The 23,521-nt window shown below is 38.0% G+C and overlaps 1 protein-coding gene across 6 annotated transcripts in view; it reads left to right on the forward strand.

Moving 5' to 3' along the window:
- Positions 1–909: 909 nt before the first annotated feature.
- The window catches only part of LOC144019449 (T-box transcription factor TBX5-like), a 38,156-nt gene continuing 15,544 nt past the window's right edge, over positions 910–23,521 (forward strand). For 2 of the 6 annotated variants that reach the window (XM_077522522.1, XM_077522526.1), the window contains exons 1-7: positions 5,283–6,694; positions 9,266–9,415; positions 9,545–9,639; positions 9,810–9,929; positions 10,884–11,031; positions 12,961–13,113; positions 19,386–19,477. In XM_077522522.1, coding sequence (XP_077378648.1) covers positions 6,659–6,694; positions 9,266–9,415; positions 9,545–9,639; positions 9,810–9,929; positions 10,884–11,031; positions 12,961–13,113; positions 19,386–19,477 — 794 coding nt within the window. In that variant the 5' untranslated portion in view covers positions 5,283–6,658. Of the gene's footprint in view, positions 4,043–5,282; positions 6,695–6,805; positions 7,238–7,325; positions 8,569–9,265; positions 9,416–9,544; positions 9,640–9,809; positions 9,930–10,883; positions 11,032–12,960; positions 13,114–19,385; positions 19,478–23,521 lie in introns of those variants that run through there. The other 4 variants (XM_077522523.1, XM_077522524.1, XM_077522527.1 and 1 more) reach the window with 4 other exon arrangements.

Below are 23,521 nucleotides of genomic sequence, written 5' to 3' on the forward strand. Positions count from 1 at the left end.
AAACACAAAGCATGGCAAAAACGTTTACAATTTAGATGGTTTCCTATTTGACAGTACCCCAACATGCCAGTACCCCGACGTGCAAATACCCCAACGTGGCCCGGGTTGCGAGGGCCCTTTATAGCTGCTCGCAGCTCTAGTTATTATTATTATTATTATTATTATTATTATTATTATTATTATTATTATTATTATTATTATTATAAGCTACATTCGAGGATGGTCGGAAGTCGGACTTTTCCGAGTTCAAACCAGGAAGTAGGTACGGGAACGCCCCCTTAAACTCGGAAATTCCAATTGCTTAGTCGGAAGAAAAAATGGACCCCCTTGTTTTTTTGGGACCCCGACTTCACCGGCGGACTACAATGTGACTTCATTCTGAATGGCAAAACACAATTTACTCGAGTATAAAACTAGATAGCTTTCTTCATTCATAAATATTCGACATAATTTCACGTAACGCAACGTATGTGACAGGTTTGCCGCTATCTCTCTGCATGAAATTATACGGTCAATTACTTAACTGTATGGAATGCTTATGACATAAGATTCTAACTATAAATGAAGCAAAATTGCAAAAATGTAAGTTTTCTAGAGGTCAAAATGAGTTTTGAGGACCAAAATAAAAAAACAATTTATCACTATCCGCCATTTTGGTTGTTTACTTTCACATCGAACGCTTTGAAGTCGGAACTGGGAAGTTTCAACTCAGATATTTCCGACTTCCGACCATCCTCGAATGCAGCATTATACTCAGGGCCGGCGCTCGCCATTTTGGTGCCCTAAGCATAAATGTTTTGTGGTGCCCACCCCCCTCCCACCAACACTCCGTGCGCACACCCCATCAACCCTCCCCTGGTAGAAATGAAGAATATCTGAGTATTTGTCAGTTTTGCTTTATTAAACAAAATAACTTGTAAATAGGGCTGGGTTTGAAATATTGATATATTGCTATCATATCGATACACCTTTTCATATCCCAATATACATAAAACCATGTATCAATATATCGACCCCCCCATTTTTGTCAATTTATTTACACAGCCTGTGCTGTGGTTGTAATTTATTTAAATTATTATTTATTGTTTTTATAAGGCCATGTTAAATGAAACAGATTAATGTAACTGCAATGGATTCAATTCCTAATGTAAATATTCATATTCTTAATAATGCATTAAATTAGAGCAAGAAGTTTCTACTCTTTGCAGCATTGGTACTTTTGACTGTCTAAAATATGTGGTGCATGAATTCCTCAACTGAATCGAAAATCGTTGTGAATCATTTATTGAATCGGGCCCTTGTGAATCGAATTAAATCGATTCTGGAAATAAGTAATAAATAATAAGTCTTTCTAAAACTAACAATGACACCAAATACTCAAATAAATAAAGCTAAATGAATTAAAATAAAACTCAATGCCACTTCTATTAACAAATAAACATCTGGAAATAAACAAAGTGCAAGCAAGTTAGTAGAGGCCCTACAGAGGCACATGTCTACATTTCTGGGCTGCAAAGTCGGCTATCAGGTCATCATATGACAGCTTTTGTGCAATTTCCGCATTTATGTTAGGGTATGAAATGCTCCTTGAACATATTGAAGCATTGATCCTGTATTCAGAAATACAAGACAATATTCAGGGATTCTACAATGAAATATGGTTTTGAACCAGCCATGGTACAAACATTTTCTAAATTGATTAGGATTATGGTATTGTGCAGGCCTATATTTAAAACAGGTACATGAAAATTTTAATAATCTACCTTTTTAGAGAAGGACTGATAGGGCACTATGTACAAATTCTGGACATAATGTTAAAACTATGAATATGAAATGAGGAAATCTACTTAGCCTTAAGATGATTATTATTATTATTTTCAAATTACACTTTCACCAGTACATGCCGCTCTTGGCCGTTCCATATGAAACAATATTGTCTCGTCACATTCCATTTAACATACCGTATAATGAACGTGCTGGTCACAACCATTCCACTGCGGCGGTTTGGAGTGTTTTTTTTTGTTTGTTTTTTTTGCTAACTGTGGTCATGTAAACGTAGCTGCTACAAAATAAACAAACAAATTGTCATTGTCATACCTGCAAGTGACGCGCGAGCATCATCTCATTGTTTTTTCTTTTCCTCTTTTCCGCCCCCCAATTCTTGATGCCTTTTTGATGACATGTCCAGATATCCAAGAATAAACTTCTGCCAAATTTGCGATTGAAGCATAAAGTGCACCCCACCCCCCTCCCCCTTTCCCTAGTAGTTTGCTTTGTTGGAGCAAAAGTGCACCCTGCCCCCCTCCCCCTTTCCCTAGTAGTTTGCTCCGTTGGAGCAAAAGTGCACCCCGCTACCTCCCCCTTTCCCTAATAGGAATAAACTACTAGGGGAGGGGGGGCACCAACGTAGACCAGCGATACCGCTCGTCGAGTAAATAATGCTACGTTATTTTTTGTATTTATTAACATGCTTTACAAGCTTTGATTTTAAATATTAGACACTGATATTATAATTACTAATATGATTATTTTTACGGGCTTGATTTGTTTTTTGGTGCCCCCTTAGGCAGTTGGTGCCCTACGCGCAGTGCGTGGTAAGCGTATGTGGAGCGCCGTGTCTGATTATACTGTAGCTACTGAACAACAACTTGAAAGTAGCTCCAAACAGGTACAGTACTGTATGCGTAGTGATTATGTACTTGTTCATACTGACCTGGGAACTAAAGTTCAAATTCAATTTGTATTTTTTTTAATTAAGATGAAGTGTGTTGGTAAATTTGAGTTCTTAGAAGAAAATAAGTGGTTAAAAAAAAAAAATCCAAGGTGGTGACAATTTTCAAAGATGTGGTGACTGTTGCCTCGTCATAAAAGTATAACACAAAAATATACATATTGGGTCAAAAGTATACAACATTACAATTTCAGTTAAATTAAGCAACACCACTGACCCTGTTTTTAAAGTCATACAAATTTGAAATTTGACTTAGGTTTTGGGGGGAAATTTGAACGTAATCTGGAAAAGTATCATTGGATTCTGTAGGTGTACTGACTTTTTTGGTATATACCGTAAGGCAACACATTCTTAGTTGGGACTTCAAGGTTGAGTTTTTTTCTTCCTCAGGGCCAACATGCAGAGGCCAACTCGTTTGCCCTTTCACCCTGTCGCCTCAGACACACACATGGTGATGACACAAAGACAAGCGTGCACACGTGTCCAGATAAGGCCTGGCGCTTGTGATAAGCGAGGTGTTTCACACGTCCGGCGCGTCGCTCCATTTGGTAAAGAGCCTAAAACTGTGTCCTGACCTCTGACCCTGTCCTCGTCAACGTCCGCAGGGCGGCTGGACGTTAAATGTCTCGGTCGAACAGTTTAAATTGTGTTGGCTAATGCCCCGAGTGCCTGTGAAATGTCAGCTGTGTTAAAATGACTTTTCAGTCTAGTTAAGGCAGATCTCCCGAAGGTATTTGGAGGGAAATCTAGGCAGAAACAGGGAAGAAGTCAGCTGGACTTGAAGTTTGTTGCAACAGGATGAGAGAGCCATTTTCTTTGAAAAATATAGTTTAAAAGAAAAGCCCCCCTCAGCCTTCAAGGTTGAATCGCTTGTCTTTGCATTCACACAATGCAAAAGGTCACTTGGCACTTCACTTTAACGCCTTTGAGTGACAGCATCTCTCAAGGCAGCCAGACACTCGACATCCTCAAATGTTAATGTTCTCACATGAATAAACAGCACCAGGCTTCCCTCTCTGGACCTTTTTATTGATGTTAAATGTTACTTCAACGTTCACTCGTGCTCCTGGCGCACTTGAACTGCATGCATGTTTGCTTTATTACTTGTAAGGGAGAATGCATGAGCCACCTGGAGTGTTTGGTGATGAAGTCGTTTCTTTTCGACTTTGTCACTCACTCATTATTTTCTTTTTCTTTACCCCGAGCTCTAGTTGACGTTCCTGTCTACAAATACATAGCCACCAGAGGGCGCTGCAGGACTTCACATGTTAACGTCCACTGTCCGTCAACTCGTCATCTTGACAATGGAAGGTAATAGTACCTACATCAGTCGGTCGCAAAATATATATATATAAAAAAAAAAATCCCACTTTTTTATTTATTTTGCTCATATGCACTTAGCAAAGGTAACATGTCATTCAATATATATGTCACCAGTTTCTCACAATTTCAATGTGCATAAATATGCTGAGGTTAGACTAAATTGAAGATCTTTAGCAAACATCGAAAGGTTTTGATGAGCTACAACCTGTGTGTTCTCAAGTAACTTGCAGCAGACGCATTTGTAGGCCACATGTAATTACTTTTTAAATAATATACTGAATCCACAAAAAGTTAATTGCACATTAAATTGGCGTTCTCTTAATATCTACATCTGACTAATATAGATGGCTCACGTTTGGTGAATGTAAACTTGATTTCTGGGTCAATATCACAGTGAAATTTCTTTGGTGAACTCATCAGATTCAACAGATTTTTTATTATTATTATTGAATGTACATTATTTTTGGCATGCCCTACACACTTGCAATAACTTTTAACTACAATGTGTGTAATAAGTAGAGATGGAACGATAATGGCAATATTGTGATATCGCGATAGTAAAGCTGCCACAATATATCGTCGTCGTCATGTCACGATATTAAAAGATTAAAAAAGTGGGGCTGATTTTCATTTGTGCGGTTCTAGCACCCTCTGGTGGCTTAGTTTTAATTTAGTTTTAGTTTAGTTAATTTTAGTTTTAATTTTCAGAAGGTATGTTTTGGCCCTTCTACGTTTAAAATCTACACTAATGGTCAGATGAAGGGGAATGTAATATGGTTGTGAACAGAGTCAATATGTTTTTGTTTGTTTGTGTAGGAACTCAGTGTGTGCTTGCATTAGCAAGTAAGTGTCTCAATATATAAATATTTGTATTTATTTTTTATATATAATATGTTTATATTTTTCATTGCTGTAATGTACAAAAGCACAATATGGCATGTTTTTTTGTTTTTGTTTTTTAGTATGAGCTCTTTTTTTATATATATATATATATATATATAATATTGTGACCTTCTCCGGGTACTCCGGTCTCCTCCCACATTCCAAAGACATGCATGGCAGGTTAATTGGACGTTCCGAATTGTCCCTAGGTGTGCTTGTGAGTGTGGATGGTTGTTCGTCTCTGTGTGCCCTGCGATTGGCTGGCAACCAGTCCAGGGTGTCCCCCGCCTACTGCCCAGAGTCAGCTGAGATAGGCGCCAGCACCCCCCGCGACCCTTGTGAGGAATAAGCGGTCAAGAAAATGGATGGATGGATGGATAATATTGTGACCTTTATTTGTATCCTCCCCACAATATTGTGATAATTATCGTATTGTGACGTTCATATCATGATATCATATGATGTTTTGGATATCGTTCCATCCCTAGTAATAAGTATAGGTAAATTATACTAAATGTTTTTTATTGCTTTTTTATTGTCCACAGCAAATTATGATAGTCATGAGACATTCTGATGATGTATATTATTTTCATAGTCACATTTAACAATTTGCAGTACGTTCCGGAAATTTCTGTCCACCCTGTCATTATGGGCTAAACTGCCCCTTTTAGAAACCCTCTGATATTTTCAGATAAGTTATGACCAGCATTTTGTCTTTTTTTCAATTGAGATTAAAACAGTGGATATTTAGAGAGTAAATATTTACAATTATGATTCAGAATTTTCATCATATTGTGTGTATAGCTGGGTGGAGTGGTGTCAATTTAACATGTCCACCCTGTCATAGTGAAATATAAAGTGATATGAAAACCTTTTAGAAAGTCCAGTTGCAGTTGTTAAAATGTAAACAGATAGTTTAACTGAATCATGCTAAATGAAGGTCCGCCTCCGCCATGTGCTCATTAAATATTAGCCACAAATGTCCACCCTGTCAGCAAGCTGACATACAGTATTTTGCTCTTTGCATGCAGTTAATTTCATTTTTTAAATTGTGGGTGCTTGAGCAATACTGTATAAGATATAGTTTACATTTTTAACAGTAAATGATCAAACACAGTTACATGAAGTTCAATGGAAAATCAAAACTTTAGTGGGGTAAAATATGGAAGTTTATGGTAACACTGACTCTAAGGATGTTTGAGAGAGTATAGTTGAGTCAATTAATCAATAGTTGTGATTGTTTATGCATGTTTTTAATAGGGCTCCCTCCAACATGAACCACACATCTTTGTGAATAGTCCCTGAAGAGGAGCAGATCATGCTTGTAAAACCAGCGGAGGGCAGGGGCTCCTAACATGTACAATAGCAGTAAAGTCATATTAATGTGGACCAGGTTTTCCTTCAGCTGGACGCAGGCCTTGCTTGGAGCACTGCCAACCCCCCAAAATCTGCACTTTTCCCACATGAGACCACCTCGCAGACTGGATACAGGCAGGCAGGGAGGGGCTGTGGAATGTATTCGTCCCCGTGTGATGTGATTGTTTGCAGAAAAATGGGTTGACCTCGCCCTCACGATGCCACACGCACATGCTAGTTTGTGGCCGAGCTCAAGGTGTGTGAGACGGACCTGCTGAGTGCAGGAGGTCTGGGACCCCTTCACTACTTCCTCCAGACGGAGAACAGAGGATCCAGTCAAGCTGAAGTCCGGATGGGACACTAATAATGAGCAGTCCAGCCGCCAGCGCCACCTCATTTCAGGTATTTATTGAAACCTTCTCCTCTCACTTTTCATCTAGGCCAGGCAGCTGCAGTCTCAATAGGGGGAAACATATATTCAATAAGAAAAGTTTTTTTGTGCATAATTGTCTGCATGTCGTGTGATTGCTACATTAGTAAGGTAGCAAATATGTTAGTGTTTTTTTTGTTTTTGTTTTTTGTTTTTAATCTTTTAGGACGTTATACAGTATGTGGTACATTTTTAGTGTTTTGTCGTCTGGAGCAGAAATATATGAATCGCTTTGTGGCTTATGACGTCATTAGTAAAAATATATTTTATTTAAGATGACGTGAATACAACTCAAACTTTGTATGTTCGTGTTAATTTTTCGAATATATTATTTTAAACATTTGTTTTACACGTAGTCTACGTTTACATCACAATGTACAAAAGACTCATTTGCGTCATTTGCTGTTGAGTAAACTCCACGTTTACGGCGTGTAACATTATGCGCAATTAAATATTCATAACATTGGCGTAAATGTTTTATTCCGTATTTGGATGATCATACGCACTGGAATAAGGTATGTTTTATTTTTGGACGTAATAGTTAATGGTGATAAATATGGAGTTACTCAAATTATAACACTTCATAATTTAGTGTTGACGTGTTGTTACGGTGTAAAAAAAAAAAAGAAAAGAAAGTAACGTTCAATTAGGCTATTTGTTGTTTTCTTGAGTGTGAGCACATTTTTGTTTTGTTAAATGATAACGTTTAGAGTCCCATACTGTGATGATTTTTTTTTAACTTAAATTGCTGTTGATGTTTGCTATAATCACTACCTTGACAATGAGATGATGGGTTTAAAAAATAAATACATAAAAATGTTATTAGAGAGCGAATTTGATACGTTTTCAGCAGATGTTTATGGACATTTTTAAAAACATTTTCAAAACTCCCCTAAAATTATTGGTAGGCCTTTACATGCCATTATGTCCATATTTTAGGTCTTGTGACCCACAGTTCCCATGAATGTCAACAAAAGACAATAAGATCATATCACGTCCATTCAAGGCCCAGTCAGCCACGCAATCGTCGACGATGCGTAAATGTCTCAGGCAGGCTCCAGCCCGAATGGAGTCTTGGCCGCCCGCGTATCAGGCAGGCAGGCAGGCAGGACGTAACCTCCCTGTGACCCCCTTCATGTTTGCCCCCGGTGATGAGGTTGCTCAGTAATCCGGTCAGTGTGATGATCCTGAATCTACGACGAGATTAAGCATGATTGTTGTCCGACTACCGTTAATAATGACGTCACAGATATTCGCTTATTTTTTGGCATGATGTGTAGTCACAGTCGTGCAATTTTGTAAACGTTTGGGTTGAAGTACATTTACAGTAGTGATAAAAACGTTGGTTCAACTAAATGTGAAGAATAATTGTTGTATGAAGGGGGAAAAAAAGAGCGAGGGGGCGCCCACGCCGTGCCAACGCACGGCACTAGCCAATAGGAATGCAGCAGAGCCACGAGGGGGTGGTACTGTACGTCTGAGCCGGATTTGACTCCATTTGTGATGAAGGATGTGATGAGCGGGGTCCAGATCGGGGCTGGCACCGAGTCGGTGAGGGCAACCGGGAGAAGAGCGACACTAAGGGCCCACAGATTAAAGCTGCAATGATCTGATTGGGCTACTACGGCAGCTGCGCGCGCCCACGGACACTCAAACCATAAACTGCCGATGTTATTTCAAATCTGCGCGCTGTGGATTCTGTTGGATTTTTGGACATCTCGCTGAAACACGTGGACCCTTTCGATTCAAGATACTCAAATTGGAAATTAAAAGGGAGTTATACGGAAGAGAGGTGATCGTGGAGGGAGGAGGATGATGACCGTGAATGTTGCCGGGACTGCTTGAGGTAAATGTACGCGACCTCGGGAGAGGACAAACAAAACACTGTAGGCTACACTTGGTGTCACTCATAACATCTCTTGCATTTGTAACATTTATCTCACTCTGCAAAGTTGCCGCAACATATCTGGCATAATTAATAAATTAATATAGGCCGCAACCTGTTTGTCCATACATGCTCAGTGGCGAAAATCCCCCTTCAAAACAATGTGAAAGGTCAAGTGCATGAACGTTTAATCCCCTTTATAGTGAAAGCCAATCATTAGATTACACAATGCAGTTACAAAAAGTCATTGTGTTATTTTGCATGGCAGATGTGTTAGTATAAGCTTCAACAACTAGGTCAAAGTTAAACTATAGATGCTAATAAAGGCGCTTGAAAACATTTTCAGGTTTATTTGTATTTTTAATTCTATTGGATTTGAGTTTTATTGTAGGCTATTTGCATTTCATGTAATTATAATCACACGTATGCTTTGTTTGTATTTATTATTATTATTATTATTATTATTATTATTATTCTTATTATTATTATTATTATTATTATTATTATTATTATTATTGTTATTGTTATTATTATTATTATTATTATTATTATTTAGAATCTTTATATTTCTGAAAATAGACTGCAAAAAATACAAGGCAAATATGAGCAAATCTGTTGGACCGTTGATAATTATCTTTACTTGTGTCCTTATGCGTAGGGGGCCATGGCAAACGGAGGCGACCAGTTCGGCCTCGCTGAGCCTCCAGACTCAAACTGCATGGATTCTCCCAAGGAGCATAAACAAGACAATCTGAGCAGTTACAATTTAAAATCACCTGCTTCCCCACAGACAAATTCCAATCAGCTGGTGTGTGTACAACCTTTGACATATTTATTTTTTTATATTTAAATGGTCGCAGTTTGGCCTTTTGATGCAATTGTATAATTTGGATTTATTTGACTAGAAACGGGCGTTTATTCGTGTGTTTTGCCGCAGGGCATGGAAGGAATAAAAGTGTTCCTCCATGACAGGGAGCTTTGGACGAGATTTGACGAAGTGGGAACTGAAATGATTATCACTAAGGCTGGAAGGTAAGGAGGAAAAAAAGAGAAGTTATTCAAAGAAATGATTTAAAGAAATGCATCTCACTAAAACAATGCGTGAATGTGTTTTATTATGCCGAAAATATCCAGATTCCCTTCCCAACGTTGAATATTTGATATTTTTTTCCCATCCACCGTTTTTTTTTTTTTCCAAATAGGAGGATGTTCCCCAGTTATAAAGTGAAGGTCACGGGACTCAACCCCAAAACCAAATACATTCTCCTCATGGACATTGTGCCCGGGGATGACCACCGATATAAGTTTGCAGACAACAAATGGTGGGTTTCATATTTGACGATATAATCTGTTTTTTTCCTGCATGTGTATGGATGTCTTGACATTCAACATTAAAAAAAAAAAAAAAAAAAAAAAAAGATTATAGTTGCTCTCCATCGCTGACGTCTTTCCTGCTTAAAAGTCGGGCCCTCTTTCGAGACCGGTCTGGCCTACTTCCCGTCTCTTCCCTCAACCGTCTACCCGCGGGAGGGTTCACCGGGCGGACAGACGACACGGAACGGATTAAAGTCTCCCATCGGCTGAGGGGGGAAAATCCGATGAGTCCACTGATGATGCACTCGGATCTTTGGGGGCCCCCATTATCGCGCACTAGATTGAGCGTTTATGCATCCAGTAATGGGCAGTAATTGGCTAATTGGAAAGTGAAATACACAAAAAAATATTACACATCTGCACAAGGGAACGTGCTATATTTTGCACATCAAGCGACAGTGACATTTAAAAAAAAAGTTGCAGATTTGATGTTTTGTTTCATTTGCTATTATTATTATTATTGTTTGTCGTTTAAACGGTATTTTTCATGCCCTTTCACTCCACTTTTTTGCCTGCATTGCGGTGCGCATGCGCCAATTCCGCCAAATGACGTCCCATGCAAGTGTTTTTACAGACTAATTAAGATAAATTATATCCAAATAATATTTTATCTTCTAAAAATAAACATAACCAATAAAAGTGGATCAAAACGTACATAAGGAAATTATGCACAGAAATGTGGCCAAACAAAATGTTTGGGCAAGTTGAGCCAAATCAATGCCATGTTTGAAAACATTTAAAACTATTGGTGGTGAGTCTAATTAAAGCATGAACTGATTTTGTGCAGTCATGTGCGGTGCACGACCGGGTCAGACCCACCACTGTGACCCACTGGATGTCAATGTCTGGCTTTGCTTGCTTGCAATACGGTATAGCTACACCCATATTTATTAACTGTGTAGGTCGGTAACGGGAAAAGCCGAACCAGCGATGCCGGGCAGACTCTACGTCCACCCGGACTCTCCCGCCACGGGGGCCCACTGGAGCCGCCAGCTGGTGTCTTTCCAGAAACTCAAACTCACCAACAACCACCTGGACCCGTTTGGACACGTGAGTAACAATAATTTGTGAGGTTGATTTCAAAAGGCAAAACATTGGACTCCGGTCAACGTTTTAAATAAATAACTCTGAGATGTGTTTTTAATTTTGGAAGAGTGATAGCACTGGTTTTGTAAAGCTGCGGTCGCCGCACTGGGCTTGGCTTTTGTCGCAAATACAAGTCAGTAGCCATCATAACATAGCACAAATCAGCCAGGGGCCACATGAGTTCACGCTGGCTCCCTTGTTGAGCTCCCTGCTGCAGCGCCAATTAGGCTACCAGCAGCACTAACAGCAGGTCAACGCGTATTGTTTGAAACAAACACAAAACATCGCATTTCCAGGCCCCTAAGTAATGATCCCCAAGACTTGTGAAGTCCATTAGTTGAGGCATGTCACCGGCGGACACGTCATTGCGATTAAATTGAGCCCCTCATGGATGAAGGCGCGCGTGCATGTGCCCAAGTGCACGCGCACGTAAAGGCCAGCGATTCCGGGGGGGAAATCGTGTGTGGTTTTTGTTGTATGGGGGCAAGTTCAAAAGGCTGTTCGGCTGCTCAGGATTTTGGAAAAGTGAATATAATGGGCTAACCTTGCTCTTGCAAGATGAATTCTCGCGGCATTTGTGAGTTCACAAACCCCGGAGAATATCATCTTGTACCGCTCCCGCAGATAACCGCCGTTACCGAACGACCAATCACAGAGCGACATTGTGTTGGGGGGTGGGATATGCAACTGTGACGAAACCAGGAAGCCAGCGCCAACGCAGGGGCTAACAACAAGCCCAACATGGACGAATGGACGCTACAATTAATTCTGTTCTCGCAGAATTACTCACCGTATCCTTGTTGAATGTTGAACAGCGAGAGGCGCTTGGTGCATTTCTTGCTGGTAAGATGTTCGTGCTTTTTCCTCCCTTCGACAAGAAGGAACACGAAATTTTCACCCGTGGCCGTGATTGGTTAAAACAAACGTGTGTTGCATCGTCCAATCAGCTCGAATTATTGTACAGAATGTCGGGCCTTTTCCCGACGAAATTTCGAAAAACTTGTTGACGTTAAGAGACAACAAAAAAATATGACAATTATACAGTTTTGCATCATTGCAAACTACAACAAAAAATGTATTTCTAAATAGACAAATAAAAAATTTTTCATTGTGCCCATCAGTAAAGTTTCTGCAGTCAGCCTCCAATGTAAACAAACATATTGGCGGAGAGTATTTACTTCTCTGACAGTGACAATCCACAACAGTTGTTGTTCTTGTAAAAGTGGAATATTTGTGAAGATGTCTGCTATTGGATTCATTAGACTGGTCAAGTGTGACTATAATCACATTGCAACTATATTTGCACAATATAGTCGTACAGCTGTCATTCTGAAACTTTTTACTAAGTACCAAAAAATTATTTAGCACCCCAAAACTCTTGGCGAAGAATACAGTGCCACAGAATACCTCAATGTTCATTAAAAACTAGACAGAGATTTAATTCCTAATAAAAAATATATATATATATGTATCAATATTAAAAGCCACTGAATGCACAGTGTGAACACTAACATATAAGACAATAAAAATATGTCATTTTAAAAACATAAACTGCACATAATAATTGACTAAAATTGTACTTGAATAAACGTTTCAAAACAAACAGTTATTAAACATTAAATGCAAATGTATTTGGCTTGAATGTTAAATACAACTGAACTGTACATGTGTAGTAATTCTTTAATATACCACTAGATGGAGTCCGCATAACCCCAGTGGTACAGCTACGCCATTTTCGCAGAGAGGACGCACATGATCTTGTGCAGTGAATTGCTTTGTTCAAATTGATGTCATGATAGAAATGTGTTAATAATCTGAACCTGGTCAACTCCCATCTGCTGCCGGTGGGAACTTGACCTCAGACTGACCCTCTCAATCTCACCCCTTGCGCAGATCATCCTGAACTCCATGCACAAATACCAGCCTCGCGTCCATATCGTCAAAGCGGACGAGAACAACGGCTTCGGCTCGAAGAACACGGCTTTCTGCACTCACGTCTTCTCTGAGACAGCCTTCATCGCTGTTACCTCCTATCAGAACCATAAGGTCAGTTTGACACAGTGCACCCGTGCACACGGACATCTTAAATACTTGTCAACAGAGGAAAATAATGTTAACAGTTAGCAGAGATGGTCCATTACAGAGTCATTATAGCTGAAAATACTCAAATGACCTCCGAAGCCTGAAATGTGCATATCAAATTAGTTCAACGTCAACACACACACACACACACACACAAAGCATTTGTTTGCATAATACCCCAGCCTCTTGTCCAAACCTCAACCATAAGGAGAGGGTTCATAATCCCAACATTTCAACTTCTTCACCCAATTCTAACCTTAAAACAACATTTGGTCCAAAATATCCTCACCTAAATGTTTCCAACTCTCACCGAAGATCACAATTACGCACACAAATGTTTTCCTTTGTTTATATTATTGGAGTGCAAAGCGTTCTTTCTTTAGTCTGTTTTGGTAAAAGTGTGTGAAAAAAAAAGATGTGTGTGCACACGAGCGTGTGTCACTCTCTAATGACCTGCTTGGTTCCCTTGATCTTGGCTCATGCGTTTTACCCTCAAAACGCAGATGACTCTGGCTTGAAGCCCCTTTTGCTCATTTGGGCTTCACGTGATTGCTACCAGCCAGTTCAATTCTTAAAGAAATGCAAACTCTTCTACAAAATTATTAGGGCTGGGTTTAAAAAGTTGAATAATCGATATCGAATCAAATGATTTTACCCCTAATTTTATTTATTTATTTATGTATTTATTTATTTATTTAATTTTTTCCTTGCCCACTTGTGGTTTGTTCAGGGGATGTCAATATTTGTCAACTGTGGGCATGTAAAGCCGCTTTGAGACTCTTTTATGATTAAGAGCCATATATAAATAAACTTGACTTGATTTTCCTTTTCGAGCCTATTGATTCATAAAACCATGAATCGATTATTATATTATATTATATATATATATATATATATATATATATATATATCCATCCATCCATTTTCTTGACCGCTTATTCCTCACAAGGGTCGCGGGGGCTGCTGGCGCCTATCTCAGCTGGCTCTGGGCAGTAGGCAGGGGACACCCTGGACTGGTTGCCAACCAATCGCAGGGCACACAGAGACGAACAACCATCCACACTCACACGCACACCTAGGGACAATTCGGAGCGCCCAATTAACCTGCCATGCATGTCTTTGGAATGTGGGAGGAGACCGGAGTACCCGGAGAAGACCCACGCGGGCACGGGGAGAACATGCAAACTCCACCCAGGAAGGTCCGAGCCTGGACTCGAACCGGAGACCTCAGAACTGGGAAGCGGACGTGCTAACCACTCGACTACCGTGCCGCCCTATATATATATATATATATATATATATATATATATATATATATATATATATATATATATATATATATATATATATATATATATATAAATTAATAAATACATTTATATAATAAAATTATATATATAATAATAATTATATATATATATATATATATATATATATATATATATATATATATATATATATATATATATATATATGTATATTATCTCTTTTCCCCATAATATTAACTAATTTCCTCCCAGAATCGTATAAATATGTTTAATTTAAATGTATTGTGTCCCATAGACGTATTTATACGTTTTTTTCATGTTTTGTTTATGCTCGAGCATACAGAAGACTTTGATGCAGCCTCTCAACTGCAGAGAATGGGTGAAAAAAATGTAGTAATTACAAAAACGACCAGCAGGTGGCAGTAGAGTCTAAGAGATCAACCAGGGCCATGATGAATGATGAAAACAAACTGTTTCCCCACAATTCTAAGCAGATTTGTGAATAATGATGAAACTTAGGTATATTCTAATGCTAATTGCTGCAAAACAGAAACAGAAAGAAATACACTTTCCTGATGAAAGAAAACACTCTAATCTTTCTTTTGGTAGGTTCCACCATGTTTTTTTGCTAATAGAACACTGTGGGCCTTGCAAAATAAGTCAAAATCGAGTAAAGCAGGCTGCTTCAGTAAACATGGCTGGGAGTGAATGAGTTAAAGGCCGGATTTTTTTTATTATTATTATTATTTTACTGGTTTTCTTGAAAATGACTGTTTACTAGTGTTAATTTCGTCAACAAAAACAAAACAAAAATAATTTCCTCCCACACACATTTTTCACCGGACTAAAACTAGACTAGACTAAAGTGAAACCCTCATTAATAAACAATAACTGGGACTAAATCAGTATGCATTTTTGTAGAAAGATGAAGATGAGACGAAAATGTCCTTCACTTAATAAAAACATTTTAGTTCTTGAACAAAAACGAGATGGAAATTATATGATTTTGTAAAATCTTGTCTCTGCTAATCTGTCTGATTCACGATTAAAAAATAAAATAAAGTAAAGAGTAAATTATAGTTATAACTTAAGATATTAATCCAACGGCTGTAACGTTCCAAAAATAATGTTAAATGCGACTGCTAATTAATGCTGGCTAACTTACTAGCTTATAACATGGATAGTAGCCAGTAGCCACTGTTAAGTTTTTCATCAAAAAGATGAGAAAATTTTATGTGAAATAGTTTTAGATCCAAAAAGGTAACATTATAATCTGATGACAAATAATATATGGGATATATGGAGTTGCCCTGACTAAAACTAGACTAAAACGTTGACAGTTTTTGTTGACTACAACTACACAAATAAAATGACGTTTTCTTGGACTAAAATAAGGACTAAAATCTTACATTTATAGTTATAAAAATGGGATGAGGTTGACTAACTGTAATAAAAACGAACAAGCGTGACTGAAATTGGACTAAAACTGAGACTGAATTTAAAAATGGCAGCAAAATTAACACTACTGGTCACATGAATTTAAAAGTATTTTCTTACATTTATGAAAGACCTGGCTTATTGCACTTTAAGACAAATTCAGAATTTTTTACATTTCTATTTACAATTATTGAATTAGAATTATGAAAATATTTTCATATCGAATTGAATTGGAAAAAATCTAAATCAAATTGAATTGAACTCTTGTGAATCGAAATTAAATCGATTGAGGAAATTAGAATCGATTCATAGCCCTAAAAATTATTGATTGAAATAATAAAAATGAAAATGAATGAAAATTTGTTTTTATTTATTATTATTTTTTCTCATCGAGGCACTTACATTTTCTTAAATTTCTCTTATTTAAACATTCTCCATGTTCAAATCATCATAATTTTATTAAAATAGGTACATTACTGCAAAAAAAAAAAAAATGCATACAAAATTGCACTAAAAGAAATCTGCGATAGAGCGAGGAATACATTGATATATATATATATATATATATATATATATATATATATATACATATATATATATATATATATATATATATATTAGGGGTGTCACGATTCGCCAACTCCACGATTCGATTTAAATTTCGATTTTGGGGTCACGATTCGATTTTTTTTTCGATTTTTTTTTTTTTTTTTCTCCGCTCCCCCACTTTATAACACAGAGGCATATGCTTCTGTAGGCTAAGGCTAGTCTATGATCATTGGTTCTATTCATTGTACAGTAAATCTTATTTCAAAAGATCGGCTACATATAGGTGATGCAATTTCCATATTATTTTTGTGTAAATTTATGTAATATATGATAATTGACATTAGGTAGGAATGATCAAATTCAAAGAATTTATTTACAATATAAAGTTAACCGTCTTGTTCTTACTGAAGTGTAAAATAAAAAATAAAATAAACAAAAACAAAAAGTCACAGTGGGTGCCTGCCATCTATTGACTGTTTTTGGTTACAACAGTGTGCTGTGCGTTCCTCTTAAAATAATGTGCAATGTGCAACAACAACAAAAAATATATTGTATCCAAAGTCATGGAACAAATACAGCCTGAACAAACTATATCCCAACATTTACAGTTGCTGGGCATACTGTAGCGTGGTTCAAGTACACTAATTAAATGTTTGAATCCAGCGTTTTCCACAGCCGAATAAGGGTGCAGGTCTGCTGCTATAAATAGACCTATGGCGTTAGTTATAGCTTTCGCGAGAGCTGAGGTGTGTGGAAGTTTCACTGTAAATGAGGATGAAATAGTTGGTTGGACCGTTGTTTTCCCACTTCTAGTTGAATTTGATAAATCTAAATCTTTGTGATGCCTGCGTAAATGTCCCGTCATGTTTGTCGTGTTTCCCGTGGCCGAGTACAGTACGCGCACATAGCATATCTTGCAAACTGTGGTCTTTTTATCGACAACGTGAACGTTGTCGACATAACTCACCGGGAACGCAAAATGTTTCCAAACTGGTGACGAGAGAAGCGGGAGCGGCTTGAAGCACCATTGCTGTGTCTGTCCGCGCTTGCCATCATGACTGCAGGAGAAGTCAGCTAACCCCGGGTTTTCACTGACTGCGGTTGCGGTGCGGTGCGTCTTGACTGCGTGCTCCGGACGGGTCCATTTTTTTGTCAATCCACACCGGCTCCGCACAGCTGCGGTCCGGCAGCTCCGTCGCCGCCCACTTCCCAACGTATCTCGCGGGACCGTGCGCGCGCGATCATGTGGCATTTCACAACGACAAACATACAGAAAGTCTGTGCTTCTTCTGCTATGAGATTCCATGCAGCATCTTTTTTTTGGTTGTCCTTGTAAAGTATATTAATAACGAGAGTCGGGTCAGTGCGTGCTCAAGGCGAGCGCCACTCTTTATTGCTGTCTTCCGCGTCCGGCTGCCGCTCAGTACGGCAAGCGAGACGGGCACAACAAGCAATCGCGAACATCAAACTCACAATACATTACAGTCTTTATAAAAAGGATGTGCCGTGTCATATATTATTTTGTGGTTTTCCACCTCCAATTTATTAAACCTCTCCGCGTCCATGTTCGCTGGTGTCTAAACCGTGAATGAGCACATGGCCCGGCGACGCCCACGTCACGTTCTGCTGATAAGCTTGCGAAATAGGAGCTGGCGAGTGTTTTTTTCTGAAAGGTAACCGGAAATTTATTTTGAAACTGCCTCTGTCTTCCTGTCCCGCTCGATGTGTTTTGTGCTAGCTTGCCATTTGCCGTAGGCCTACCTCTGCGGCGTCCGGCAAAAATAGAAAGTAGGTCTATCCTTGCGGAAGGCTTGCGGCACGCCGGCGGGGGGGGGGGGGGGGGGGGGGGGGGGGCATCGAATCGTGCGTCCTCTCTTCTATTTCGATGCTCGAAATCGTGACGTAATTTCGATCGATTTCGATAAAAAATCGAAATCGTGACACCCTTAATATATATATATATATATATATATATATATATATACATATATATATATATACATATATATATATATGACTGTCTCAGAAAATTAGAATATTGTGATGAAGTCCATTATTTTACGTAATGCAATTAAATAAGCAAAAATGCCATACCCCGCGACCCTTGTGAGGAATAAGCGGTCAAGAAAATGGATGGATGGATGGAAAAATGCCATACATTCTAGATTCATTACAAATCAACTGAAATATTGCAAGCCTTTTATTATTTTAATATTGCTGATTATAGCCTACAGCTTAAGAAAACTCAAATATCCTATCTCAAAATATTACAATATGTCCTCAGAACAAGTTAAGAAAAAACAACCCATAATCATCAATATTAAAACAATAAAAGGCTGGCAATATTTCAGTTGATTTGTAACGAATCCAGAATGTATGGCATTTTTGCTTATTTAATTGCATTACAGAAAATAATGGACTTCATCACAATATTCTAATTTTCTGAGACAGTCCTGTATATATGTATTTATATTTTTTTAATCCCTTTATTTTTTTTTTTATAGAAAAATGCATTTGCCATGATAATTTGACTTGATCTATGCTGACTGTGTAGCTACTCGACCTGAGCAGCTCGCCTGCGTTCTCACACAGTCCGCAGCCAAACGCAAGTCTTCCCTTCCATGAGAAAAGTTTGAAGACCTAACCTAACATCAAAGCTCCGAATCTCTAAAAGCTTTGGCCCGAAAATGCTTAAACCTGGCGACTGTTTGGCTAAACAGTTTATTCAGTGTCAGCTGGCGAGAACACTGTCCTCTCCCGTCAGGAACGTCGACGGCTGAGGAATGTTGGCTGTGCAAAGCTTCAGCGGGGCCGCTTTTAACATCTACGGGGCCCCCCGCTGCTAATAATAAACCATTGACTTTCATTCGCATGGGGAGAAGCTTTTAAAAAGGCTCGCTGCATCTGTGTGCATGTATGGTCCTCCTGTGCGCTTTAATGTCAGTGCTAGTCTATAAAACAGAACCTTTGTTTTGTCCTCAGATTACTCAGTTAAAGATAGAGAACAATCCCTTCGCAAAGGGCTTCAGAGGCAGTGACGACAACGAGCTGCACCGCATGGCCAAACTACAAGGGTGAGTACACTCTCCAGCACCTGTGTGTATGTGTCAGTCAGTCAAATCAAATCAAAATCACGCTCTTCAAACTTGCGCTGCATTGCCCTTCCTGCTGGCACTAAGCAATGTGGGCAACCTAACCGTCAACTTGTTTGAAATCATCAGCAAAATGTTCAGAATGACAAAATCGGCTTTCAGCAAAAAAGTGCATGCTTAAAGGGATACTTGACTCATTGAACCATTTTCAGCAGCAAAAAGTTCATATTTTGTCCAGAATTAATTTGGTAACTTCATTATTTTTCATGTAAAATTAATATCTTTAAAGGGATACGTCACTTATTTAGCCCATTTTCGCAATAAAAAGTTAATATTTTGTCTATAATTAATTTGACATTTCATTATTTTTCACGTACAGGTAGTACCTTTAAAAACACATTTTGCAACTTGCTGTCGACTGAAAATGACATCACAAGGGCTCAGGTAACCAATCACAGCTCATCTGTTTTCTAGGTTTGGTCATGTGACATTCACAAGCTGAGCTGCGACGTATATTGCCATAAACGTTAAATAACGTCGTTTTTTTATTTTTATTCTCAGTGCAACAAATGCAGCACTGCCTGGTCAATTGTTTGTGGAATCTAAAACACTCTAAACAATGGCCAGCAGATGGAAGCATTGTCTCTCTTTTCGTCAATGATAAAAGCCTCTGTCATATCAAATTTTTACTTTGATAACATGTGGTAGGAAAAGAGTTAATTAAGTTTTAAGTACGTTAATCCTTGTCATATGTGTTTGTTACCAGTAGGGCTGCACGATATTGGAAAATCATGCGATATGCGATATAGCTGCTGAATATGCTGAATGCTGAAGAAATAACATTTTTGTTATCTAATGAAAGAATCACATTTTTTTCACGCAGCAAAATAAGCAAACTCAATATAACCTTAGTTAATTATTTGTAATTACTAGGGGTGTTAAAAAAAATTGATTCGGCAATATATCGCGATACTACAGCTCGCAATTCTCAAATCGATTCAATAGGCAGCCGAATCAATTTTTAAACATCCATTTTTGATGGAAAAACAGTCAACAAAACGTCTTTCTTAGGGTTAGGATTCATACATTAAGCATGGAAGAATGTTATATTAATGGAACATTAATCCTTAATATTTTATTTCAATGCTGTTCTAACATGAAAAAGGTTACAACCTGTTTGTTAAATACAGTGGCTCACAGTTATAACACTGAAGTTTGAGATCAATAAATAATACATTTTCATACAAATCCCACAGTGTACATGTACAAGTTTACTGAATGGTATTTTCTAAATTTGAGTAAAAAAATCGCAACAATCGATTTACAAATTCGTATCAGGATTAATTGGTATTGAATTGAATAGTGACCTATGAATGGTGATACGAATCGAATCGTCAGGCACTAGGCAATTCACACCCCTAGTAATTACCACTCGATAATGGTCAACTATTGGATGGTGGTGCACATTTTAGTTAGCGGTTGATTGGACAAATTCAGATAAAAGCATAAAATTCCATGTGAAACTTATTGCATTTTTTTTGCGATGTGCATATTGCATGGGCCAATATCACGATATCAATATTTTTTCGATATATTGTGTAGCCCTCCTTACCAGTAATTGAATTTTTGTCATATTTAACACGTTTATGTCGGTCTATGATTTTATTTTATTTTTTAAACAAACTATAATTTTAGGTGGGGTGTAAAATAATAATCTAGGGCAATCCTATGTACAAGTTGCATTGCTCATTTGAGGATTGCTTGTGAAATTAGAAATTAATATGTTTTGATTGTGGCCAGGTGATTAATTGGTCTGACTACTAATTTTTTATTTTTTTTTTACTTTTAGAAAATCATCTCACGGGCCAGATTAAGCACATTTGCGGGCCTGATCCGGCCTGCTGGCCATATGTTTGACCCCCTACTTTAAATACTAATTTTTCCACTTGCTGTCGACTGAAGATGACATCACCTGTGCTGAGGAAGTAGCTAACGACCAATCATGGCTCAGTTTGGTGACCAAACCCAAAAAAAGCAGGTGAGCCATGATTGGTCATTACTTACTTCTTCAGCACAGGTGGTGATGTCATCTTCAGTCGACAACAAGTGGAAAAAATAGTTTTTAAAGTTATTAATTGTACAAGAAAAATAATGAAGTTATCAAATTCATTCTGGAGAAAATGTTAAGTTTTCACTGCTGAAAATGGCTAAATGAGTCAAGTATCCATTACTGTCTCACACTTTACCCTCTTTATTGCACTAACTATTTTTAAAAATGTGGTTCAGTTATTTATGATTGGCAAAAGAATGTGTACTATGATAATGAGGCAAAGCAGTAGAGTTTAATATGGGCTTCTCATAAGCCATTCTGGTACACTGACCGACCACTAATTTGTTGTTCAGGTATTTAATCAATTTTTTTCCCCACAGGAAATTATGAAAAACTATTAATACATTATATTAAAAAATAATAATTGTATACATTTAAAAACATTACTGTTTAACTGGTAACCATTCAGCCAAAGTAACATTATAGTAGTTCTAAAAGTAGTGTAAAAATATTTTTAAATAGCATAATTTAACTTAAAGGACAACTCCAAGATTTTTCAGATTAAAGTGCAATGAAATGTTTTTATTTGCCACACAAGTATATATGTTAGAAAAAAAAAAAGTTCACCACTGTTAATACTAAAACATAAAAACAGTAAAAACGCTACCTTTGATTAAAGAAACGGCAAAGATTTGCTTCTTTGAATATGAGTCGCTGTTTTCCCACATCATTTCCAGTGCAAATACTTCTCATGGGCCTTTTAACACCCCTTATGGACTTATGACTGGTTAGCTCACTTACCTCACAGAGTTCAGAGGTTGTGGGTTCAAATCCGGGCTGCGGCCTTCCTGTGGGGAGTTTTCTCCCGCATTCCAAAAACATGCAGCGTAGGTTTAGTTAAGTACTAATTGTCCCTAATGACGAGAAGAGGTCACCAGAACCCCTTGAACAAACCTAAAAAGTAAATAAATAACAAAACAACAAAAATATCCATCCATCAATCATTTCATTGGTTCACCATTAACTGATTTTGGGGGGCGTTATTGTCCCCTATTGGTGGGAACACTTGTCTGTTTGCGATTTTCTGTAATATAGCAAAACATATACACACCATTTTTTTTCCATGGCAAAATGGAAATGGAAAAAAAACCTTAACTCTTTTGCTGCCAAGAACGGTAATTAACGTTAACAAAAATCACAACGAGTTCTTGTCAATAACGTAAATTGACGTCAACTATGTTTTTTTTTTTTCCCCCCAATGGGCACCGTAACGTCTTGTGCAGCTCTGGTTTCATGAATAAGTTGAAAAAAAAAACACTAACTATGGCCAGCAGATGGCAGCATTGTATTTCTTTTCAATGGTCTCCCGTGAATCAAATTACATGAAAACATGGCGGATCTTAGGAGATGCGTTTTCAAAGATATCGCGAAAGAATAAAGCGTTTGTCACACTAAATCTAATTCACAGAGCGTCACTAAACAAAAAAATATTAGTGTCAAATTCACTGTTGTGCAGCAAATGTATCATTTCACAAAAAGCTTTTTGTCTCCTTTTTTTCCATTATAGCTTGGTGTCACTCAAATGACCTATTTTAAAATGATGATTACTTAAGAACGGAATCTTACTTTTTTTCTTTTTTTTCCTAATGAGAGAATGGAATCCAGTCTTTGATATGGAATCCACCATGTTTACGTAGTCATAGTGTCCAATATTCTGTTTGAATTGAAAGATGAGTGAAAATGCTCAAAATCGGCTGGCACTCTAGGGGTTGTCTTTTTGGATAACGTATGTTGCAGCAAAAGAGTTAATTGTGACAACAGACGTTGACTGTCAACCAATCACAACAGAAAATCAGCAAACTGGCTGTTTAACCAACTTCACCTGCGTGGTTAAAGACAGAAGGCTCATCCCGGGTTTACACCAGTTGCGTGTGCGGTGCGGTGCGTCTTGACTGCGTGCTCCGGACGCGTCAATT

This window comes from Festucalex cinctus, chromosome 5 (assembly GCF_051991245.1).
Source record: "Festucalex cinctus isolate MCC-2025b chromosome 5, RoL_Fcin_1.0, whole genome shotgun sequence".
Taxonomy (NCBI): Eukaryota; Metazoa; Chordata; class Actinopteri; order Syngnathiformes; family Syngnathidae; genus Festucalex; species Festucalex cinctus.